Source organism: Mirounga leonina, unplaced genomic scaffold, assembly GCF_011800145.1.
Source record: "Mirounga leonina isolate KUSES-001 unplaced genomic scaffold, KU_Mleo_1.0 Mir_174, whole genome shotgun sequence".
Taxonomy (NCBI): Eukaryota; Metazoa; Chordata; class Mammalia; order Carnivora; family Phocidae; genus Mirounga; species Mirounga leonina.
Genome location: NW_023270451.1, coordinates 74,561,312 through 74,585,793, shown reverse-complemented (window position 1 = coordinate 74,585,793; position 24,482 = coordinate 74,561,312). Strand labels below are relative to the sequence as shown.

The window sequence follows — 24,482 nt, the reverse complement described above, 5'->3', positions numbered from 1 at the left end:
GGATCAGCCCATTGTGTGGTCAGAACGTTCACTCATGAGCTGTGCTTTCTCAGTGGGAACTTCTGAATTCTCAAAGGACTCTAAATCACAATGTAAATGCTTCAGGTGTTCATAGGTAATTGTTAAATGCAAAGGCAAATTCTAAGTTGGAAAGAAATACATTAAAAGTTTTGAATCTAAAAGTTAATTTACCCTTTAAGAAAACTCAAATGAGGGCGCCTGGAAGGCTCAGCCAGTTGAGCATCTGACTCTTGGTTTTGGCTCAGGTCATGATCTCATGGGTCCTGAGATTGAGCCCCGCATTGGGCTCTGCGCTCAGCAGGGAGTCTGCTTGAAGATTCTCTTCCTCTGCCCCTCCCCCCACTTGCACGCTTGTATGCAGACTCTCAGTCTCTCAAATAAATAAATCCTTAAAAAAAAGAAAACTCAAATGAAAATTCTCTGCCTCTAAAGCGGTTAGTCACTGAGAGTAGGTTTTCAGACAGCCTTTGGAGAAAACAACAGAAGACCTCCACTTTGATTCACTTCACCCCTAATAATTTTACGTGATGTTCAAATATATGAGAATGTATAGCAGTATAGAGGCACCAGGGTGGTCAACTCTAAGAAGTCTTGCCGGCCAGGAAGTCTAGACTGGCTCCTCATATCATTCATGCCAAGGAAAGGCACGGGAAAAGTCTCAGAATCAACAGGAACGTTTCTGTGTGACCATCAGTGAGGTACAGTTACAAAAATTTAGCATTAGGAGGATTAACAAAGCATCCGGTATTAGATTTTAGAAAGTGATGGAGATGGTGAGTAGCTAGTTAGGACTTAAGCATCAGTGAAAGGGCCAAATGACCAAAATATTCATTTTAATTAGTAAACGAAATAGGCTTCATTTATACCATGGAATCCAAAGTCATCAATTGAAAAAAAATAAAGAATGGCACTCCCATGACATAGAAAGGGAGACAAATTTACTGACAAGGATGTCACTTCATAGATGATTTTGAACAAGAGAAATTATAGAACAGAATGTGTGTGTGTGTGCGTGTGTGTGTGAGAGAGGTTTTATTGTGAGAGAGGTTTTATTCACACTCAAGGGAATGTAAAGTCATTCTTCTAGAAAAAAAAAAAAAATCCTCAGAGCTAATGACCGTGGGTAACCATGTTGACAGTTAGTTGTCATGAGCGACTTCAAGTTCCAAGGGAGTCTTTCTAATGTTATTCTGGGATTTTTGATTCATATCAAATGTGGAGAATTTCAAATTATGAGTGAGTGTAATCTCTTTATTATACCCTAGAATTGAGAAGATTTTTAGATTTTATGTGAGCATACACATGTATTTGATATAAATCAATGTGTGCCAGTTCAACTTCTGTCTTGTGCTTCCCTCTTTGGTGGACCAGTGAATAATGGAACAGTGATGATAAAATAATCATGATCATGGGAAACAAAGTCAGAGATGTTGGTTATTATGACACATCTAAAGATAAAGGCAAACCATACACTGGCACAGATAATCCATTAACTGTGTCCATTCAAATTATCCATGTGGACTGCAACACCAAGGTTGTTGCTAGGAAGTGTCAGGAGTTACAGAGATGACCATAGTTACTGACATTACCATGTGTCCCCATCAGCAAGATCAACTGCAGGAGTCCATTCAAAACATGCCATGAAAATTCTTTTGCTTCCATAATTCTTGAGTCATACTTAGCAAGTGATTGTGTGTGAAGTTCTTAAATGGAGAACTGTTGTATTTTTGTTCAGTGAATACCTGACTAATTGCAGAAGAACACTTAGTGGCTGTTGGAGGGAAAAGAAAGAATTCTGCCCAAGAGCACTGATAGAAATCTTCCGAAAATCTATTCCAGAAATGGAAAATGGCGCCCTTCATTAAGGAGTTCCACCAGCCTTCCTCTCTGACTTAGGCTGACACCACCTTCTTCTGTTTCTCTGTTTATTCCTAGAATGCAGTCCCAACAGTATGTGCAGCCGCGTCGAAAACTTGCAGCTGCCTTCCTGGCATTCATTTTCATCTTGGCAGCTGTGGACACTGCTGAAGCAGGGAAGAAAGAGAAGCCAGGTAGGCTGTAGGGTTATGAAGGCAAGACTGTTCATGGATTAAAGTCCATCTAATCCAAACTGCCTGATTTTTGTCCTCCCTCCCTCCCTCCCTCCTTCCTTCTTTCCTTCCTTCCTTCCTCCCTCCTTCCCTCCCTCTCTCCCTCCCTCTCTCCTTTCCTTTGTTCCTTCCTTAGAAGAACCTAAGTGACATCCCCCTGATCCCCCCACCATAAGTCCTAAAATATAGATGATGATGATGAACATAATGGTCATATTCGTAGCTACTATGTACAGAACAGTGATGAGCAAGCAGGTGTTTTACTTATGTTGAGTCTCTTCCTCAAAAAAGAGTCCTGCAGGGACATTTTGTTTTGTCTCATATTAACAAAGGGGGAAACTGAAGCTCAGAGCGATACAGCCGCTTTTCTATGTCACTCCCATGTCATAAATAGTAGGCTGTGGAGCTGGGAGTCTGTTTATGTCTGTGATCCACCACATTTAGCTTATGTTATTCCATCTCCAAGACAGAGAAAGGAACATTGACTTGCAATGAAATGCTAATCTGACAACCATTACTTCTAAAAGAACGTTGCCTTATTTTTCATGTTTCACTGTTTTTGAACATCTTTAACAGAAGTGTTTGCTTCTAAAAGGGGATGTCATTAGATCCCTTATACAGTCCCTAGCACGTAGAGTTAAATTAATGAGTTCTGTCTCCTTCAGTTTTCCTTCTCCCTTCTCTTGATCATTCACCGACTCAGTCATTTGGCTAACGTGTCAAGGTGCTACAATTCACTGGACAGTGAAGACGGAGGTCAAAAGCACAGACCCCACAATTACGGTGCTCTGGCGTGAACTTTGTTATAGAAATCAGGGTTTCCCAGAGGTTGACTGCGGTTCCTTTCTTCTTTCCAGAAAAAAAAGTGAAGAAGTCTGACTGTGGGGAATGGCAGTGGAGTGTGTGCGTGCCCACCAGTGGGGACTGTGGCCTGGGCACCCGGGAGGGCACCCGGACCGGAGCCGAGTGTAAGCAAACCATGAAGACCCAGAGATGTAAGATCCCCTGCAACTGGAAAAAGCAATTTGGAGGTAAGTCCCACCACTACTGTCCTGTTAATTTAATCTTCCACACTGGGATAATGCTTGCATTCTTCCGCCAGTTACCTTTTTGAGCTTGACTACCATTTATTTTAAATAAGTTGATTTTTATCAGGTCGCAGATAACCAGGTATCTTGCCTCACCCCCGAGGTTTTTCAGCTTTGGTGCTACTGCCATTTGGGGCCATGTAGTTTTTTGTTGGGGAGAGCAATGCAGGATATTGTTCTGTGCACTGTAGGATATTTAGCAGCATCTCTGGCTTCTCTCCACTGGTTTCTAGTAGCACTCCCCATCTCCACCAGCTGTGACAACTAAAAATGTCTCCAGATATTGCCAGATGATCCCCGGGGTCAAAATAGTCTTAGATCGAGAACCACTCTCGTACCCTTTGGGACATAATATACCCTTGGGTCCCTCCTAAGTGTGCATTGATCTATCTTCTCTCCTCTCTCTCCTTCTTCTAGTTCTCATTCCTTTTTTCTTCCTTCCCCCTTCTCTTATTTATTCTCCTCCTTCTCCAGATGTCTTTCTGGGCCTTTCAGGCCCCCCCCCCTTTTGATCTTTCCCCACCATCCACACTGGTTAATAGATTTACTTATCAAATCCAGCAAGGCTGCTTATAGTCACTTTTCATAGACTTTTCTCTTGCTGACTATTGTCATTCTCCTGCTGGCCTCCTCTGACTGTCTGGGAAGGAGTCCTTCAACACTTCCAACTTTGAAACCCACTATTGAACACCCAGATTACCTGTTTCTTCCACGTTCCAGACTTTTTGTCTTTCTTGGCCGTGGTGGTACTCAATGCCCCAAATGTTCTTATTCTTGGCAGAAATGTATTCTGACCTATAAGCCAGTAAAGAAGGACAATGAATATACACACTGTATCTTTTTCATTCTCTATAACCTTTGGGGTACTTTTTATGAATGGTAGTAAGTTCTATAAGCACATGGTGAAATTCAGATACATTTGGTCTTAAATTATATATGGGTTCCCTAAAGACTCACCTACAAAAAGTTTTTAAAAGTGTCTTAAAGAATGAATGCCTAGAATATATAAAGAACTCTCAAAAGTAAGAATCCAATTAGGAAGTGGGTGAAAGACATGGACGAATATTTTACCATAGATGAGATATAGGTGACAAATAAACACTCGAAAAGACGTTGACCATCTGTTCCCTGTTAGGGAAATGGAAATAAAAACCAGTGAGCTGTCACTGTATACCACATACCTATCAGAAGGGCTAAAATGACAATACCAAATGCTAGAGAGGAGGTAGAGAAATTAGATCATTCATACCTTGCTAATGGAAATGTAAAATGGTACAGCCACATTAAAAAGGAGTATGGCAGGTTTTGGTTTTTTTTTTTTAATAAGAATAAACATCTGTTCCCTGCTCAGCGGGGGGTCTGCTTCTCCCTCTGACCCTTCCCCTCTCATGCTCTCTGTCTCCCATTCTCTCTCTCAGATAAATAAATAAAATCTTAAAAAAAAATAAACATCTGTTTATCATACAATACAGTGGTTTCATTCTTGGCCATTTATCCTAGAGAAACGAAAACTTACATTCCTCTAAAAATTTGTACACGAATAGCAGATAGCAGCTTTACTTGTAACAGCCAAGAGCTGGGAACAACCCAGGTATCCCTCAACTGGTGAATGGTTAAGCAATCCGTGATCCATACCTACCATGGAATATGACTCAACAATAAAGAGGAACTGATTGTTGAAACACAAGTGGATGGGCCTTCAGGAAATTATGCTGAGTGAAAAGAAAGCTAATCTCTAAAGGTTATACACTGTATGCATGACTCCATTTATATAACATTTTTTTTTTTTTTAAGATTTTATTTATTTGACAGAGAAGAGACACAGCAAGAGAGGGAACACAAGCAGGGGGAGTGGGAGAGGGAGAAGCAGGCTTCCCGCGGAGCAGAGAGCCCAATATGGGGCTTGATCCCAGGACTATGGGATCATGACCTGAACCGAAGGCAGATGCTTAATGACTGAGCCACCCAGGCGCCCCTATATAATATTCTTAAAATGACAAAAATTATAGAGATGGAAAAGAGATAAGTGATGGCCAGGGCTCAAGCAGATGGGAAGGGAGGAAGGTGCCTCGGCTAAGGCTGTGACGGGATTAACCCAAAGGACTGTTGTGTTGGAGCTCTTTTGCACATTAATGGTGTCGGTGTTCACTCTTACCTACAGACGTGACGCCGCTGCACAGAACTGAATGCGCACGCGCACGCATACACACAAATGAGTGCGTTGGAAATTGGCAGAACCTGGATCACTTCTGTGGGATGTATCCCTGTTCATTTCCTGGTTGTGCTCAGGAACTCTGGTTATGCAAGATAATCACAATTGAGGGGAAATAGGGTGAAGGATATAGGGATCTCTCCATATTATTTCTTCCAACTGCATGGGACTCTGCAAAGATCTCACTACAAAAAGGTAAAAACAGAAGTGTGTCTACCTTTATGGCACTACTAGAGGAATTCAAAGATTTCTGTTTGGTCCTACCCTGCCTCTAGCGGAGTGCAAATACCAGTTCCAGGCTTGGGGAGAATGCGACCTGAATACCGCCTTGAAGACCAGAACTGGAAGTCTGAAGCGAGCCCTCCACAACGCCGACTGCCAGAAGACAGTCACCATCTCCAAGCCCTGTGGCAAGCTGACTAAGCCCAAACCTCAAGGTAGGTTCCTGTCATTATACCACAGTTTTCAGGTGCAAATGTTGATGGACTCACACAGGATCTTCAGATGTGGAAACTCGAATTTTCTGGAAGGAAATCTTAGGTGAATTACCTTAAGAAAGGGATTGAACAAGCCCTGTATGTTGAGCATCACACCAGTGCTTTTAAGCAGGCAATTGATGAGTTCAAATTAGAGTCCTCTGCACAGATGGGGCGTGGGGGCGGGGATTGGAACAGTCTCCTCGCACAAATAAACAACTTAGCAGAACAGGCCAATTAAGACCGTTGTTGTATGGTGACTGTATATTCCAAGCCCTAAACTGGGACTGCATCCTGACAAGTAGGAACAAATTTATGAAGATCATGAGGCAGAAAATCTAAAATCAGGTCTCTCCTAGATTATCCAACAAACATAGTTTTCATGAAGTCAGCTACATTATTTTACATTTTTCCTTTCTCCACTGCATAAATTGATAGGTCCTATATTTCTTCCGCTTCTTTCAGCCTTTATATATATATATATTGTTGTTGTTAGCTTTTTTACCAACTACATTCATCATGGAATTTTCAAATTATGTAGAGCTGTCTTTCTGTTCATTCCCAGAAAGTTACACTCTGCTCTCCTGCCAGAGAAAGGGAACCAAAAACAAATAGCATGGCTGTGGTTTCATAGAAATAGGATCCCAGCTGAGGGAAGACAAGGAGGTCTTACACTCTTATTTCATGGGTGTTATGGGCTGAATGGTGTTAAACCACCACCACCCCCCCAATTCAAATGTTGATGTTCTAACCCTTAGTACCTCAGAATGTGACTGTGTTTGGAGATAAGGCTTTTAAAGAGGTCATTAAAGTGAAATGAAGTAGTATGAGTGGGTCCCAGGCCAATCTGGCATATAAAGAAAGGAGATTAGGACCCAGATACATGCAGGGGGAAGACCATATGAACACATAGCGAGAAGATGGTCATCGACAAGCCAACAGGACCCACCTCAGAATAAATGAACCCTGCTGACAGTTGATCTTAGATTTCTGGCCTCTAGAACTCTGAGAAAGTAAATTCCTGCTGTTGAAGCGATCTGCTCTGTGGTATGGGGCATGGCAGCTCTTGCAAATAAATACGGGACTGGAAAATCCATACTGTCCAGATTAAATATAAGGAGAAACTCAGAAAAAAAAATGAACATGAAGCCTACAGTAAATGAAAATAGGGAAAAAAATACCTCCAGTAATCAGAAGGATAGGCTGGCTTGCTGCTGATAGTCAGAAAGGACTCATTTCACGGACGAAGCTCTTCAGTCTCTGATGGAGTTGTCCGTGGACATGGTTGCCCCCAACGGTAGGGTGGCCAGATGCAGGCTAGACCTGCAGATGGCACATCGAGGATTCAGGCTGCCCTTTTCAGATCACGGAAATCTGCTGGTTGCAGTGTGTATTTGGAAGGCATGAAGTGGGGTCAGTATATGAATGTATGGGCCAACTTTATAAGTATTACTTGTCTGAAGACAACCATACAGATCTAATGAAAATTAGCGGCCATATCCATCCAGTGAGACATTTCCAAAACTGGAAGAACTCAGAGATACACAGTTTTCAAATTAATTTATTTTTCAGCCAGTCAGAGAACCAAAATATTCAGCATAAATAGAGCATGGAGAAGAAAAGGATTTGAAGAAGTCCCCATGCTCTACCACAGTGGTTCTCACAGTGGGCTGCAAATTAGAATTTCCTGTGAGAACTTCTAAAAATCCCAGTACCCAGGCATAATCCAGACCAACTGTCTCAGCCTCCGTAGCTTTGAAAATTAAGATGTTCCTTAAAAGATTTCAGTATCAGCCAGAATCAAGAATTGCTGTGCTAGTATGAAACTCAGAGAGACCACACACACATACATGCATGCATGCGTGCATACACGTGTACACAGTCTGTTCTGCTTCTCTCCAGTGGGTGAGAGAAACTGCAGTCTAATGAAGGAGGAGGAAAAAATAAGAGAGGGATTAGGCGGTGGGTGGTGGTAGGGCTAGATGGATACGGAAAGTGTTGAAAAGTTTGGAATAAATAGGACAAAGTGGGGACATAATTCAGAAGGAGCCTTCAGGGTATTTGGTGAAGACATTAAGCGAGGACTTCTTTTGACCTGGTCCAGCAGATAGTTGACTTTTTACATTTTCTCATCTGGTAATATGTAATGAAGGTTATAAGTTTGGTCAGGCTTTCACCTTGAAAAATGGTGGTAAAAATATTTCAAGTAGGTAAACATTCTGTCATTTATTTCTGTATCAGAAATTACGGTATATAATTAATTGAAAATGGGATTAGCCGGAGTGAGTTCTGTATTTCACAGCACTAGGTAAAGCCCAACACCGTGTGCAAAGGTGACTTCCAAATGGAAGACACTTTCTAGAGCATGATTTCTTCTTTTTTAGAAGTTTTAATTCCAGTGACATAGTGTTATATTAGTTTTCAGAGTATAATACAGGGATTTAGGAATTCTGTATATTCCTCAGGACTCATCACGACAAGTGTACTCTTATTCCCCTTTACCTATTTCCCCCATCCCCCCCCTCACCTCCCCTCTGGTAACCAGTTTGTTTTCTATAGTCAAGGGTTCGTTTCTTGGTTTGCCTCTTCTTTTTCCCTTTGTTTGTTTTGTTTCTTAAATTGCACATATGAGTGAAATCATATGGTATTTGTCTTTCTCTGACTTATTTTGCTTAGCATTGTACTCTAGATCCATGTACATCATTGCAAATGGCAAAATTTCATTCTTTTTAATGGCTGAATAGTATTCTGTTGTGTATCTGTACCATATCTTCTTCATCCACTCATCAATTGGATGGACACTTGTGCCGCTTCCATAATCTGGGTATTATAAATCAGGTTGCAGTAAACATAGGGGTATATATATCCTTTTGAATTAGTGTTTTTGTATTTTTTGGGCAAATACCCAGTAGTGCAATTACTGAATCTTAGGGTAGTTCTAGTTTTAACTTTTTGAGGAACCTCCATACTGTTTTCCAGAGTGGCTGCACCAGCTTGCATTCCCACCAACAGTGCACGAATGTTCCTTTTTCTCCACATCATCACCAACACTTGTTGTTTCTTGTGTTTCTGATTTTAGCCATTCTGACAGGTGTGAGGTGATAATCTCATTGTGGTTTTGATTTGCATTTCCGGATGGTGAGTGATGTTGCCCATCTTTTCATGTGTCTGTTGGCCATCTGGATGTCTTCTTTGGAGAACTGTCTGTTCATGTCTTCTCATTTTTTACGGATTATTTGGGTTTTTGGCATTCAGTTGTAGAAGTTCTTTATGTATTTTGGATACTAACCCTTCATTGGATATGTCATTTGCAAATATCTTCTGCCATTCAGTAAGTTGTCTTAATTTCATTGATTCCCTTGTGTGCAGAATCTTTTTATCTTGATGTTGTCCTAATAGTTTATTTTCACTTTTGTTTCCTTTGCCTTAGGATACATATCTAGAAAAATGTTGTTATGACTGATGTCAGAGAAATTACTGCCTGTGCTCTCTCGAATATTATTTCTAAAACTGTTCTGGAAGACATCTACCAGAGTGTAAGTTTCAGGAGGACAGGGACCTGACCTGTGCTGTTCTCTACTGTATCCCTTTTGCTTGGAACAAGGAGTAGCACATAGTAGGTGCTGAATGTGTATAAAAAATAAATGCTAAAAGAAAAAAGGTTTCACACATTAAATTTATCATAGGCTGGTGGAAGCTGCAGTAAAGAAGTCATTTAAGTAATATTTTCATACAGTTACACAATTATAAATTATTTTTTCCCTTTCTTCAGGAAAGAATAACTCATCAGGTCTTCCTGCTACTTTAACTCAGGAAAGAGGGAGGTAGGGAACCCACTAATTTTGAGTCAGGCACTTTGATATGATAGGCACTCCTCATTTCAGCTTTAAAGCAACTCTGTGCACTAAATTGTATTTATCTTACTTTGTATTTGAGAAAGCACAGGCCCAGAGAGGGTAAGCAACTTGTCTAACGTTTCACAGCTTGTAAGTGGTGATTCAGATTCAGAGTCAGACTGACAGCAAAGACCCGCTGCCATTTCTATTGCATCGTGCTGCGTCTGGGTATTATACACCCATGAAGCTTTGGCCATGTTAGATAAGTCTCGATGTCTAGAATCATTAAATAGTAGAGCTTCTGGGGACCTTGCTTGTCATCTGATGTAACCCTGATGGAATAGATGAGGACAGAGAACATCAGTGATTCATCTAAATCCATCCTGTTGTTTAGGAGCAGAATCAGTTCTGGGCTTTCTTGTCTTTCAGTGCCATTTTCTGCCTTCTTAACCCAGTCCCTGAGCTCATAGCCAGAAAGTACCTTTTCGCCTTCCATCATCATCCTTCTCATCAAACGCAGCATCAGGTTCTGGTCTTTTGTCTTTTTTTTTTTTTTTTTTTTTTACATGTTTGTTTTATACATCTTTTTGGTTTGATTCCTGTCCTCTTTTGTTTTGGAAAATGGTAATGGCTTAATATGCAAATGACATAACGTTTGGTGTGGAAAAGATGCTCTTTAAATTTTAGAATGGAGGGCGCCTGGGTGGCTCAGTTGGTTAAGCAACTGCCTTCGGCTCAGGTCATGATCCTGGAGTCCCTGGATCGAGTCCCACATCGGGCTCCCTGCTCGGCAGGGAGTCTGCTTCTCCCTCTGACCCTCCCCCCTCTCATGTGCTCTCTCTCATTCTCTCTCAAATAAATAAAATCTTTAAAAAATAATAATAATAAATAAATAAATAAATTTTAGAATGGAACATTAAGATGCCTGATTAGGCTGTGACTACCCAGCATTAAATTGAGAAAAGTCAGGAGAATATCATTGTGACTTGATTCCTAATAAGGCCAAAAGTTTAAAAGACTTGCTTGGGGGTGAGAGGGCACTTAATATCCAGAGTTGACACCTGAACTCTGGGAGATTACTAACTATCCCCCCCTGCTTTAGTTAAAAATCGCCTTAAAACTCACCACACTCCAGTCCATTGGATAGAAATGGTTCTTCCTGTTGTTATGTCAATATTGCAGAAACTCCACATTCTAGCCTTGGTACAATTTCAGTGACACTAGATATCAAGTTGGAAACTCTTACCTGAAGATTCTCCTGTGTTGAAACTCAATCTGAGAAGAGGTTTTAGTATTATATACCCAGAGAAGAGAGAATATTGATATTCTTATGTAAACATAAGAATTGAAAGGTGCATAACTAGAATATAGCTTTCCTGGGGATGGGGGATCACTCCGGAGAGGTCAGCGATTGAAAGATTGTAACTGGAATTTGCTTCATTGCTGCCAGAATCTACCAGGGATAAATTGGCGAGCAGTTGCATTGGACACTGGAGATTTTTATTTTTTCAGGAAAAGAGATTGAGAGTATGAATTACAATTGTTAATTAAGCAAATCCTGTATCTGTCCAGGTTGTTAGTTGCAGCAAGGTCTACTCTAGCTAGCTAAGCAGAAAGGGGTTATTCAGGGGTATTATATAGCTCACAGAATCTCCAGAAGGGCCAGAGGATTTGAGTTGGGTCCAGCAGGATTGCAGCAGAAGGCAATAGATCCAAGAGAAATGTCTAATCATGCCAAACGTGACTGATGGAGCAGAAGCCCTGCTGCTAAAATTACCCACAGTTCAGCACATATGCTAAGAATTGAACACCATACCTGTTCCCTTGAAACTAGATACTTTTGCCTCCCTTCTTGCCAAAATACCCAATTTCCCCAAATTTGGCGCTTTTTGTTCTGGTTGCTGACTTCTACCTCTAAGACTCAAAGTGTGCCTGCTTGCTGGAAACTAGGGCACCTATAAAATCCTGCTGCAAGGGACTCTGGGAAATGCATGTTTAACTTTCAAAACTCTCCCTATAAATATGAGAGGAGCAGGCGAGTGGGTCTTGAATTGGTATTTAGTGAGCAATCGGCCAGGAAGTGTGCAGGACTGTTGGAATGTATTGAAGTCCTCATCAGACCTAACCCTTACTCCTTTTGCCTAGATGAGGCATTGATGATATTTCTTCGAAAAGACGTTGCCAAGAGTAATCTCATATCGGGACAATTCCTCCACTGTAGAGCGAGTTAGGTCTCTCCTTGTTGGAACCACAGGTAGTTTTTTGTTGTTTTTTTGTTGTTGTTGTTGTTGAGTCATTATGGTCTTTTCAGTTTGGGGGGGGGGAAGTGGGGATAATTGAGCTGTGGACAAGTGAAGAAAGTGGGAACCATGGCCAGTCTATGCCAAAAGTGCTGCATGAACGATCAGAGCACAGAACCCTTCAGAGGGCAAAGAATGGGTCTCTAAGCCGCAGTGTCTCTCAGTGGTCCCCTTGGAGGATGGGCTCACTACAGAATGAGAAGACGGTCAAGCTAACAGGAACTGGCAACATGGCCCACCTGTGGGAGAGCCGTGGCCTTCCAGGCAGTCCCGTCTGAGTGAGCAGGTGCAGAACAGTGGAGCAGGCTTCTGGGAGTTACCACTGGAGTGCAGAGTCTAAGCTGAGGCTGAATCAGGGCTCGTGCAGAAGGCTTTGTAAGAGCTGAGATTTTCCTAGGGACTACAGAAGATGTGGCCTAATGATTATCTTAGAACATTCTAGAATCTTGTTATTGTTGAAATAGAAATTATCAGTCATTATTATTTAAACAAGATACATAAATAAGGGGTATTGTGAGGGGTGGTGCTTTTTTTGGGGGGGGGGATACTGACAGGCGCATGGCATTTGTGTCGGCCTCCAGGTTTGCCTGGGACAGGGCGAGGTGGGAGCAACGGAATGCGGGTCTGTGCTACAGGTGGGCCAGGGAACCGTGTTAATGGTCTCACTATTAACTGTCACCAGAGCCTTGTTACATTTCCCCTGCTCTTGAGAACCCCAATTCCTTTTACTTCTTCCCAGCTATTTCTCAAAGCTTTACCATCTTGCTGCTCTTTTTTTTTTTTGGACAGTTGCCTAGCCCTCTCTTAGGTTTGACAATTCATCCTTAAAGATCAAAAGAACAGCAACTGTTTCAATGCAGGACTCAGCTGTGTGCAGGACATAGCACTTGGCAGCTGATTATAAATGAGAAAGGGGGTCAGTAAAGTGATTACTCCCAGCATTCTCAATTCTCCCCTGCTCAAGAGATTTTTTTGTTGTTGTTGCTGCTTTTAAAGATAAAAGAAGTTCCCAACCTTTCTTTCTAGACTCTGGGCTCTGCCATCCCTTAGCAATGAGTGTGCCACTACTCTGCGGATGCATTTTGCTAGGCTGAGAGACTCTCCACTGTGTTGAGGGAGGTGGAAGGGAGCCTGGGACGGGCTCCCTTCTTCCTGAGACCCCGACAGGGTTGGTGGTTGCTGCCCTCGCATCTGACCAGAAAGAGAAGCCTGGGGAACCTTGCGGGAATTTTGTCCTTCTTGATCAGAGGGAAACCCTTGCTCAGTTTGGTCTTAAGGTTTGATTTCGTTTTCATTCTGCTGTGGAAATGTCTTTCAACATCTGTAATGTATTTCCCATTCATGATACTGTAGTTGAAGTGAGAAGATCTAGTTCTGCCCCTTTCTTATTAGCATAACAGTTTTGTCTTCTGTAAACTAAAATCTACAATGAATACCTCATTATTGTCAAGATGGAGTGAATATGTAACGATGCTTGATAAATGTGCGGTATTCTTAAAACTATTTCCTTCCTTCCAAATGAAAATCTTGAGGTGGGTGTTGCCCTCCGTACCTTCTTAGGCAAAAGAACTTATGGCCATTAGAACAGTAGTAATTACAGTTAATATTTATTGAGAGACTTGTATGTTTGGAGGATATTTTAGTATATTGAGGAAACACTGTGTCATTGAATAATCACAAAAACTCTGAAATAGTTACCATCATCATTCCTAATTTTACATATGAGGACATTGAGTCCGAGAAGTTAGACGCTTAGTGTGAGGTTGTACAGCTAATACAAATACATACAGGTATTCAGTTTTTTTTTTTTTTTAAAGATTTTATTTATTTATTTGAGAGAGAGAGCACATGGCGCGGGGGGGAGGGTCAGAGGGAGAAGCAGACTCTCCGCCGAGCAGGGAGCCCGATGCAAGACTCGATCCCAGGACCCTGGGACCATGACCTGAGCCGAAGGCAGTCGCTTAACCAACTGAGCCACCCAGGCGCCCCATACAGGTATTCAGTTTCTTATCGAAGAAAGAATGAATTTCAGACTCAGCCCTAAACTCCCTCTTCTGTCCTGGCTTCCCATTAGCAATAGAATCAGACCTTGGCTCTAAGCACGCCATGCTCCGGCATCACCTGAGTGGCTTCTCACCTGATCTTTGCCCCAGCCACGCCACAGTGGAGTGGGCAGTATGTCAGGTGCTGGTGATATGAAGCAGGTTTCCTTCCCTCTTACTGCTATGTTCTAGTGGGGGTGGTGGGTAGATAATAGTGACAGAGACCATTAGGAACTAAAAGGATTACTCCGTATTAGAGTAAGTGGTCTTACAAACTGAAGAGCCAAGTGTTCGAGTGGCTGGGGGCGGGGAGGGCGGCTGAGTTAGAGAAACCAGGGAAAGCCTCTCTGAGAGTAAGTTTAGAACTTGGTCTTGAATATAGAGCAGGAGCTAGCCATACTAGTTTCTAAATGAAACAAGGACAAGTTCAAAGTCCTGGAGGCCAAACAGACTTTGTTTTGTTCAAGGACTAGAAAAGAGATCAGGGTTAAAACTTGCAAGGCTTCCCTTCCCAAGCGTTCGGTTGCTGCCTTTCGGCAGGCCTGGCTGTTCTGATAAGACACTCATTCGTTCCTCTGTAGTGAGTGCGTCTTTGCCTCTCAGCCCCGAACCTCTTGAGGGCAGGAGTCACAGCTTGTTCACCTTTGTAGTCCCTAGTCCATGAGAGGAATTCAATGAATAGCACCGATTTGAATGAATGAATCAGTCAGTCAATCATTGAAGCATCCGACCCAGTTGTCCTGGGTGGGCTCACTAGAGCATATCATTCATTCACTGGCTCCGAACCGACAGAGCAATCACTGTTGGGGCACCGTTTGCTCACCTGGAAGAAGAGTCACCTGGGTGTTTTAGTCCCATCCTTATGAGAGGATTTTGAGTCCTCATAGCTGGGACAGATGTGAGAACTAGGGACTATAAATATTTGTCGGGTTTACTTCACTCTGGGTGTCTGGTTGCATCTCCCTTGGTGAAGTCCACGCTCAGAGGCTCACGAGCTGTGCACACACGTGACAGCTATAGAATCAGAGTATGAAGGAAGGCTGCGAAATAGAAGAGTGGTCACACGAATGAGTTCCTGGGTTGAGGGACCTTCTTCCTTTGCCCCCTGCAGCTTTTGCATTTCTCCCTTCTGACTTCTGGACTGAAAAGGTGTGCTTTGCGTTTTAAGTTGTAGCGCTCATCATGAGCATTGCTGAGCAACCTCAAAGTTGTTTCCGCGGAGGATTTATGATGTGACTGCTGTCACACTCAGTTGTTAGCGTGCATTGTCTCAATCCTCACAGGAGCTCCAAGGAGTTTCGTTCCCATCTTGCAAACAGGACATGAAGGTTGCAATGTGCAGAAAGTCACCAAGCCAGAGAGGGGTCAGGTTTGAACTTGAACTCTGAACAGTCCTTTTCCAGAGTTCTTTCTATCATACCCATGCTTCCCAAACTGAGTGCTCCGTATGGCATCTCTTTGGATATTCTGAAAGAAATTAAGAATTTTGGATTGTATTTCTACAGTAATCCTAAAACACATGTTCGGGGTCATTGATGATTGAATTGTGTTAGATCATTTTTGGCTCAAGCCTTTGGGTACTAAGCGCTCCAAAGCAAATAATAACCTTTAGTGCTACATTTCTCAAGCTGGGGTCCTTTAAAGGGGCTACACTCCTGTAGAGTAAGAGCCGTGCAGTGCAGCCTGCTACCCAGCGGCCTCCCAGGCCGGGCCCTGAGCTGGATTCAGGATTGCCGCCGTGGTGCGGTGAGGGTCACAGCGACTCTGGTGCTTCACAAGGATCTGAGGCCCTGCTGTCCTGGGAACCAGGGGAGACGCTTCGCGTACCCTCAGGGACTCCAGCCAGCTTTGCACCGATGCGAGGCCTCTGGGAAGCATCAGGGAAATCACAGCAGGCTAGCTATTGCTCAGCACAAGAGGCAGGGAAAGGAAAAAAAAACGAACGACAGACTTTTTCTAGAGGGATAAACAATATTTGTACAAGAGCTCATTAGAAATGCAAAGAGCAGAAAGCAGGTAAAACTGTCCCCGGTGTCCTACTGCTCGGGCACACAGGGGACAAGACCCGGAGCTATTTACTGTGGGTTCACATATTCATTTGCTCTTGCAAGGCTTTTGAGTATTATTTTCATTCATAGAAAAGCATATTTTCAGATCTTCACCCAGATGCAGAAAAGCACGAAATTAAGCGGCTGTGAAGGCTTTTCTCTGAAGAGAGAGAAGTCTGGGGGCACCTCTTCAAGTCTAACCTTGGCCGCTTCCTAGACAGAGCACCGGGTGCATGGGGGCGAGAGGAACTGGGTGCTGGGGAAATCTGGAGGACACACATGCAGACGGGTGAACGGGCGACTGCAGGGAGCATCCGTGAAACTATTAAGGGGGCCTAAAATCCTATACTGCATACTACCAAAGTCACATACTTAAATGATGTATATTTAAAATGCTGGGGGACACATTTAAGACACAGTAAACTGACACATATTTTGCACTTCTGTAATTAATGAGGGCACTCTGAAAGCTATACAGAAATGCAAGCGTGAAGTCTAATTCACTGATGTGTGGGTTCGCTAGCACGCCTTCCAACACAGTACCTCAGCCAGTGTGGTCTGTCTTCTCCTAGTTGTGCAGGCTAGAAGGCTGAAATCAAGGCTTCTGCAGGGTCCGTTCTTTCCGAAGGTTGTGAGGGAAGGAGCTGTTCAGATCTCTCTTTTTTGCTCATAGATGGCCATCTTGTCCCTGTGTCTTCACATAGTCTTGCGCTCTGCACGTCTGTGTTCAAATTCCCTCTTCTTCTGAGGACACCAGTCATATTGGATGAGGGCCCATGCTGATGTTCTCATTTTAACTTAATTACCTCTATAAAGACCCTCTCCAAGTATATTCACATTCTGAGGTATATTCAGTATGAATTTTTGAGGGGGACATAATTCAGCCCATAACAATTGATACATAGAATCAGTTGGGACCAAAAAAAAAAAAAAAAAAAATCAGTTGGAGAAGCAAATAAGAAATGACTTACGGAGCTGTACCTACTGAAATTTTAAAACTTCTCCCCTTTGACATAAATCAAAATTTGATTTTTCAGTAGCACCAGTCATGTAATGTTGAACATCAGGTATGATAAGAGAAAGTAATGATGTGCTAGTAATACACTTCATTTCTGGCTTAGGGTACCAATATAATTTATAAGATTTGATAATAAGACATTTTCTACCTGGGCCCTCATTCTTGCAGAAACAAGCTTTTGAACATTTACATATGATAGCAGAAATATATCTTTCCTGTGGTGAGGGTGGAAGAAGTCAGTGCATCTGTGTTGGGGACGTCACAGGGAAGAAGTGTGAGGTCTTCAGAGTGGTGTACCGATTGAGGAAGGGGCAGATGCTTTTGCTGAACATAGGAAACCCAACGTTAATTCCCCCCTCCATGGTTGTGTGTGTGTGTGCATGCATATGTATGTATATCGCTCTGCCTAACTCCGTAGAGTTCTTCAAACTTTGAAAGACAGGAGAATGAAGTTAGAGTCCCCATTACTAGCAGGTGTGACAACACATAATGACTGGGACACCAACCGCACATGCGTGCACACACCCTAACATCGGTATCAGAAACACACACCTTGCACATGCAGTTTCCCTTGCCTTAGTTATGTTTCCCTCTCTTCGGGCTTATTTAGTAGTTAAAAACAAAATTTAGCCAGTGAACATCAAATTCAACCCCCACCCCACCACACACACCTTTTGTCTTCCTTCTCTAACTGTATACAAGTGAGAACACCGTGGATTAAAGGCCTCACAGAGGAAGCACTTCTGATCCCCTTCCTCACTGCTCTTCTCTCCTGGGACTCAGAGGGAAAATCCACACCCACGTTCAGCTGTTCCAAACCAATGAGTAGGTGTAGCTAATACATGAGGATACCATAGGTGTGTTGATGATTTTCTTCCTGGTATCACATACATATAGGTTACATCAGGGAGTGACCCCCACACACTCATGACCTATTGAGTAAAGAAAGTGCATCCTAACAAGGGTCCCTTTCATGATTGGCTGGGGAAGCCAATAGGTATCTCAACTGCTTCCTTTAAAGAAAGGGGAATGGAGAGATGGGCAGGAAAAGAGGCTGAAAAGGCTAGAGAGAGGAGTCTTGGGTGAAGGGAGAGGGGTTTACTTTACCAATGCTGGGTGAGTTGCTTTGGAAAGTAACTGACATGGTTAGTGACTTTTATTAAGCTTCCTCTGTGTGGTCGATGAAATAATCCACTAAACGTGCAGTTAAATCTGTAGCACCCACCAGCATTTTCATAGTTAAACTTTCTGTTTTGAGGAGATGCAGTTAAATGCTGAGTCACGTCTCAGAGTAAGTGGGGGCAAGACAGAGGTTGCCAGTGGAGTCCAGACATGTTTAGCCTGTGTCTAGACAGATGCATACGGTCTTTTATCTGGCCTGTACCATCCTATCTACTTGATAGCAGAAGGGACATGTTAGGAGGATGGTTGAGCGGGAGAGGTAGGTAGTGTTGTGCAAAGGAAGATGGACGGTGAGGGAAAGAACAGGTAGTAGCGTGTGGGCAGCATCGAGGAGTTGTTTGTATGTGTGTATTCCATACATAATCCTAGAAGTAAATGCCTTGAGTCAGTAAGAGGAAACAAAGCAAATGGTATCACAAAAGAAGAAACTGAAGAAGAAATAACAGAATAATTGCACAGACATTGGACTAAACAGATCTGAGAATGATTTAAGAAAAATTGTAAAGATTATACTGTTGACTTTTAAATAGAAAATTCTTCCTATGTTGTGCAACTTAATATATGCAACCCCATGAGCCGTCCAGTACCTTACATACTCAGGATTCAACAAGCCTTATTACCAGTTCTGAGGAACAGCTAGCTTTCAGGTAGGTGGGCAGCTAATTCTTAAGCACAGGCAAGTTGTTTTAATATAGGTTCATGAAACAGTAAAAGGATGTTGGTGGCTTCCAGCCTTGTGGGCATATTTACATTGTAATTGTACTGTTTGACAGTGATTCCTTTTCCTTCACTCAGTTCTCATGATTTTTTTAATAAAGATTTTATTTATTTGAGAGAGAGTGACTGAGAGCAGGAACAGAGAGGAGAGGGAGAAGCAGGATTCAACACAGGTTCGATCCCAGGACCCTGGGATCATGACCTGAGCTGAAGGCAGATACTTAACCGACTGAGCCACCCAGGCACCCCAGTTCTCATGATTTATTGCATGAGTCTCCAAAGGCTAGCTTCCATGGTCTCTCGGGCTTGGCCCCGGCTGGCCCTGCCCTCCTGCTCTTTGAATCTACAATGTCCGTTTCTGATTGTCCATAGCTGCCTCCTATACGAATTCTGCCCCTGAGAAGGTGCAAATCTCTTTTTTCCTATTCAAATCAGTAGTTCCTGCCATTGGTTTAATGACCCAAAGCTAGCTACTTCACTGGAGTCAGTAGCAAACAGAGTTGAACTCACTTTAGTAAAAATCCAGGCTCCACTCAAATTTCATCTCCCAATTCCTTTTTATGTTTTCTGGTGGCGCAGGCAGGCCTGAAAAATGAATCAAACCAAGACATTTTGATAAGAAAATGAGATCAGCTTATTCCAGTCTTGAAATAACATCTCCCTCGAGTTCTCGGAAAACCTTTACATTGTTATCTTTCTTCCAACATCCACCCCCCGCAAATATTGAAAATGGAAACAGGTGTTTACTTGTACCAACTGCATGGCAATCCTGTTCCTAAAAAGGCCTGTGACAGATGAAAAAGAGATGATGCGTGCTGTTTATTTGCCTTTTGAGAACAAGTCTGCTGTGATGGGGTCCTATATAAGTCGCTGCTAAGAATTTCAATGAGTACTGCCTTTCAAGAAAGAAATTCATCAGCGCATATCTAGAGCTTTACAAATGCCCTGCCCTTTGGTCCAGCAGATCCTCTTCCAGTAATCTATACTAAGCCCACACTTGACAATATAGTGGTTTGTCTACAGAACGTGCATTACATCATTATTTATGGTAACAAAAAGTGAGAAGAAGGTTACAAATGGAATGGAATGTCATAAAGGAATCCTCCGTGGACATGCTGCAAAGTACACGCAATGGTATGGAAATAACAAGTTTTAGTATAAAATACTTTATCAACTGTCAATATATTCCTACTCAAAGTATACATTACATATATTCGTTGAAAGGAACCCACTGTGGAACGTGTTATCTCTGTATTGTGAAAATATGGGTAATTTCTGTTAACATATCTGTTTCTTTACTTTGTATATAAGCCTGTATTACTTCTAAAACCAGACAAGTAATTATTTTAAAGAAGAATGTCAGTCTTACCTTCAGGCTAAATCTCATTCTTTTTCTCCCTGTGGATACTCTTTTACATCGTATGCATCTATGATGCCACAGTCAACAAGGAAGAAGAGAAATAGGCATTCAGGTCATAAAAATAAGCTGTCACATACCCATGACTCTTAAAAAAATAGAGTACTTTACAATTTTGAAAGACTCTCACAGCAAGCAGTCTTGAAATCTTGTAAGCTCTATGAAAGCACAAGTTTGTCTTGTTTGCCATCATATTCCAGCATCTAGAACAGTGCCAGGTATATAGTGGATATAGGGTTATATTTGCTAAATGAGTGTTTTTTGAACAGTAGTGGTCAAATAGGATATTAGAGGTGGTAACCTCACACAATATTCATGATGGCCCTCTGAGGAGGACAGACTAGGTGTTAGTATCCCCAGTTTATAGGAAACAGATGTTTATAGGAAGCAGATGCAAAATGATCAATTTGCCCAACATCACAGGGCTGGTAAATGGAAGATCTGGATTAGAATCAATTCTTTGAGGACTTTGTTCTTAGTATGATTTTAGGAGAATTTCACTGTTTCCTCATTGCCCTACTAAACAAAGGGCCATATGCCACGTCTTAAGGATTTTGTTTTCTAATCAGAATTTTTAAAATGTATAGGTTCAGAATTTAGTGTACCATGACTCATATTAATTCCTATGTTTCCTTACTGCCTCTTTTCTCCCCTATCAGAACTTGCTCTGCATCGTCTTGAGTTTTCTAAATAGAATACAGTCAAGATGGCCCTCCAGGTGGTTCATAGCAATATGAGGAGCCTTGATCCTTTCTATGGTATAAGTCTTAGGACTTTCTGAACACTTTCAACTATATCTTACTCGGAAAGACACAGGTTGTTTTAATACAAGGTACACACATACCAGGAGAGAACGATGAATACCATCCTCCACCACCTCAAAAACTGGCCAGAGAAAGAACGAAGGCTTATAAATCCAGGAAGTTAAAGCACACCAAGAGCAACACTGAGTGTTCAATGCAGTGATGTCCCAGTAGGGATCATCCAAGGGAACAAAACCAGTCACTTTTCCAGCAGGTGCCCTTTGTGCTCGCATTTCCACAGTGGCTCCCTTCCTGTTTGCATCCATTGAGGCTTCACAGCCTCCATCGCTGTGGGGAAGAGTGACCTGTAGCATGGCCTGAGTGTACTTCCTTCTGTTGCCTTGGCTCCTAAGGTGCCCTACCGTTTGACATCGGGATACTGATCACAATGGCTCTTAAAACCTTTGAGAGTAGCCGCTATGCGACTCTCTTACCAAGCACTAGCTTTACGCTGGTGTAGCTCTGCTCCGAGCCAAGTCGTGACCCTCATGCTCAGCAGATTACTCTGTGAGCTTGACAGGCTACTAAAATGGGACATAACGTTTATTCAGAGTTAGTTCAGTCTTTTATGTAAAGACGGGAAAGGGTTGAGAAATTTGGTAACGTTCACGGATATAGGTAATTTTTTTCTTCATAAAGAAGTACTGAAATAAGGCAAGATTTTGAGTGAATTTACACTCGTACTTTCCTTGAGAAATACTAATGAACTGACTCTGTGTTTCCCATCCAGGTGTTCGTTTCTTCACTTTTATGCAACAGGTATTTCATGAGCTCTTATGTGCCAGGCAGTGAAGACACAGATGTAGATGATAGATACGGTCTTCTGTGAACAGTGCTTTAGCAGGATGTTAGCAACAACTCCTGACGTAACTTGAGTAAAGGGAGCTTAGGACAATTACTTTGTATGGAATATTATTTCAACTGGTATATAATGGACTTTCGAACTTATCAGAAGTGATGAGGACAAGAAAAAAAAAGGTTCAAGCTCTGCCCGAAGTATAAGGTTGGGTTTTTATAACATACGTGATTGGCATTATATCCCATTGGCCCCTCTTGGACACAGGCCCTGTGATCCAGTAAACAATCCCTGCTGGCCATCATTATTGTAGGCCCCCTGCCGAGCAGGGAGCCCGATGTGGGACTCGATCCCGGGACTCCCTGAGCTGAAGGCAGTCGCCCAACCAACTGAGCCACCCAGGCGCCCCTAGACTAACCTTTATTGAGCACAGGCTATTTTGCCATGTTCTGGGCTCAGGGGATTTTCTACCACTCATTTAAGATGGATATTGACTCTATAAAGTGGTACGATTCGTATGCCCATTCACAAGTGAGAGATCTGAGACACAAATACATGAATTGGCTTTGAGGAAGCCTCAAAGTAACTTAGTGCTGGAGCTACGAGTTACATGCCAGCCATCTGACTCCAGAGCCTGTACCTAACCCCTATGTTTCTACCACTATTGTGGGCCAAACAGGGGGAAGGATCTTACAAACATTGAGCAACATCCTTTCACTTGGTAGCCTAGTGATTCTGACCATTCTCAGCTTTGGAGCCCAAGTTGACATGTCCTACTCTACACTGCATTCTCCTCTGCCTAGGCAAAGGGAGACAGCACGATGACTGAATGGAAAAGGATGGGATGTTTTGATTTAAATCCTCATGGTTTTACTTACCTGGTGTAGCCCAGGTTGGTACATTCCATTTGCTTCCTCCAAGACTAGGAGACTCTATAGAGTCAAAGCTCCATGTGTTTCACAGCTGGTCCTTCAAGTATGAATAGCTGGCAAATATATAAGCAAAGGGCAAATCAGGAGAGGAGGCACTTTGAAATTGGCAGCAAAAATGCTTATCAACAGCCCCACGGAAAGGGCGTATGGGAAGTGAGGGGCTAAGCAGAGCTTTTATAGCTCTCCATTGAGCAGTGAGTATCCTGGTGTATTCTCTCAGGGAGGTCTGCCCTGTTTCTCTTTTCTAAGCAGGACCCTCAGTATTTTTTCTATCAAATGGGGGCAACCAATAAGATGACCGGCATCTACAGGAGGTTCCTGTGTTACTCTGGCCTATTCTAGGCACTCCCCTGGCACGCACATGTACCTTGTCTCTCCATCTAATCATTTCATTCCTGGAAAGTGACAGCGGGTCCATGAAAAATGAGGGGTGGAACTGCTTGGTCCACTTAGATGTGAATTTTTTTTTTTTATAAAACTATATCAACATTTTTCTCTAGCTTGCTCTATTGTAAGAATACAGTATGTAATACATACACAAAATATGTGTTAATGGACTATGTACGTTATCAGTAAGGCTTCCAGTCAACAGTAAGCTGTTAAGTTTGGGGGTTGTACAAAGTACATGCAGATTTTTGACTGCACGGAGGGTTGGCGCCCTCAACCTGAGCATTGTTCAAGGGTTTACTGTATAAGAAAAGTGCCCCCACTGTTTACTAATGCGATGCTTCTTTTTCTATTTTTTTTATCACAGCAGAATCTAAGAAAAAGAAAAAGGAGGGAAAGAAACAGGAGAAGATGCTGGACTAATAGATGCCACCTTCTGTGGAACATGAAAAGGACATCAGCAAACAGGATCAGTTAACTATTGCATTTATACCTATGTAGGCTTTTTATTCAAAAATTATCTATAGCTTAAGTACACAATAGGCAGAAACAGAACAGAAAAATTTTGTAGTAGTGTTTTTAAATGTATACCATAGGACCACTAGGGGCTTATAATAAAGGACTGTAATCCTATTTAGAAAGTTGACTTATAGTACATGATACATGGTAGAAAATTGAGGTAAGTTTTTTGAAGTTATGTGATATTTTACATTTAAAATCTTTTTTTTTTTACATTTTTTTTTCTTTTGGCAGCAATTTACGTGTTATGACCATGTAAACTACTTTTCTTGTTAGATAATTTTTTCACCTAGACTTTTTTTCCCAACTGAGAAAAATCTATACTAAACAAAGCAGCAATAAAATATAATCATCCAATCGGAGGAAAATATCTTGTTTTCTGCCAGTGGATTAAAAAAAAAAAAAAAACTTTGGTCAGCAAAATGGGGAAGGGGGCACAGCATGCTCTAATTCAATGTTGACTTTTTTTTTTTTTTAAGAAAAGCATTAAATTCTTTAACTTTGGCAGGAACATTTGTTTTCTTGATGAAATTATTTTTCCTTCTGAGAAAAAAAAGACTAGGAAAATAAATCAAGGTGATGCTGAAAAAGGGTGCTT

The 24,482-nt window shown here is 42.1% G+C and overlaps 1 protein-coding gene across 2 annotated transcripts in view; it reads left to right on the top strand.

The window, feature by feature from the left end:
* Positions 1-24,252, top strand: part of PTN (pleiotrophin) — a 98,659-nt gene extending 74,407 nt beyond the window's left edge. The window contains exons 2-5 of one of the 2 annotated variants that reach the window (XM_035021182.1): positions 1,957-2,072; positions 2,969-3,142; positions 5,687-5,848; positions 23,736-24,252. In XM_035021182.1, coding sequence (XP_034877073.1) covers positions 1,958-2,072; positions 2,969-3,142; positions 5,687-5,848; positions 23,736-23,788 — 504 coding nt within the window. In that variant the 5' untranslated portion in view covers position 1,957 and the 3' untranslated portion in view covers positions 23,789-24,252. Of the gene's footprint in view, positions 1-1,956; positions 2,073-2,968; positions 3,143-5,686; positions 5,849-23,732 lie in introns of both variants that reach the window. The other variant, XM_035021181.1, reaches the window with a different exon arrangement.
* The last annotated feature ends 230 nt before the right edge of the window (positions 24,253-24,482 follow it).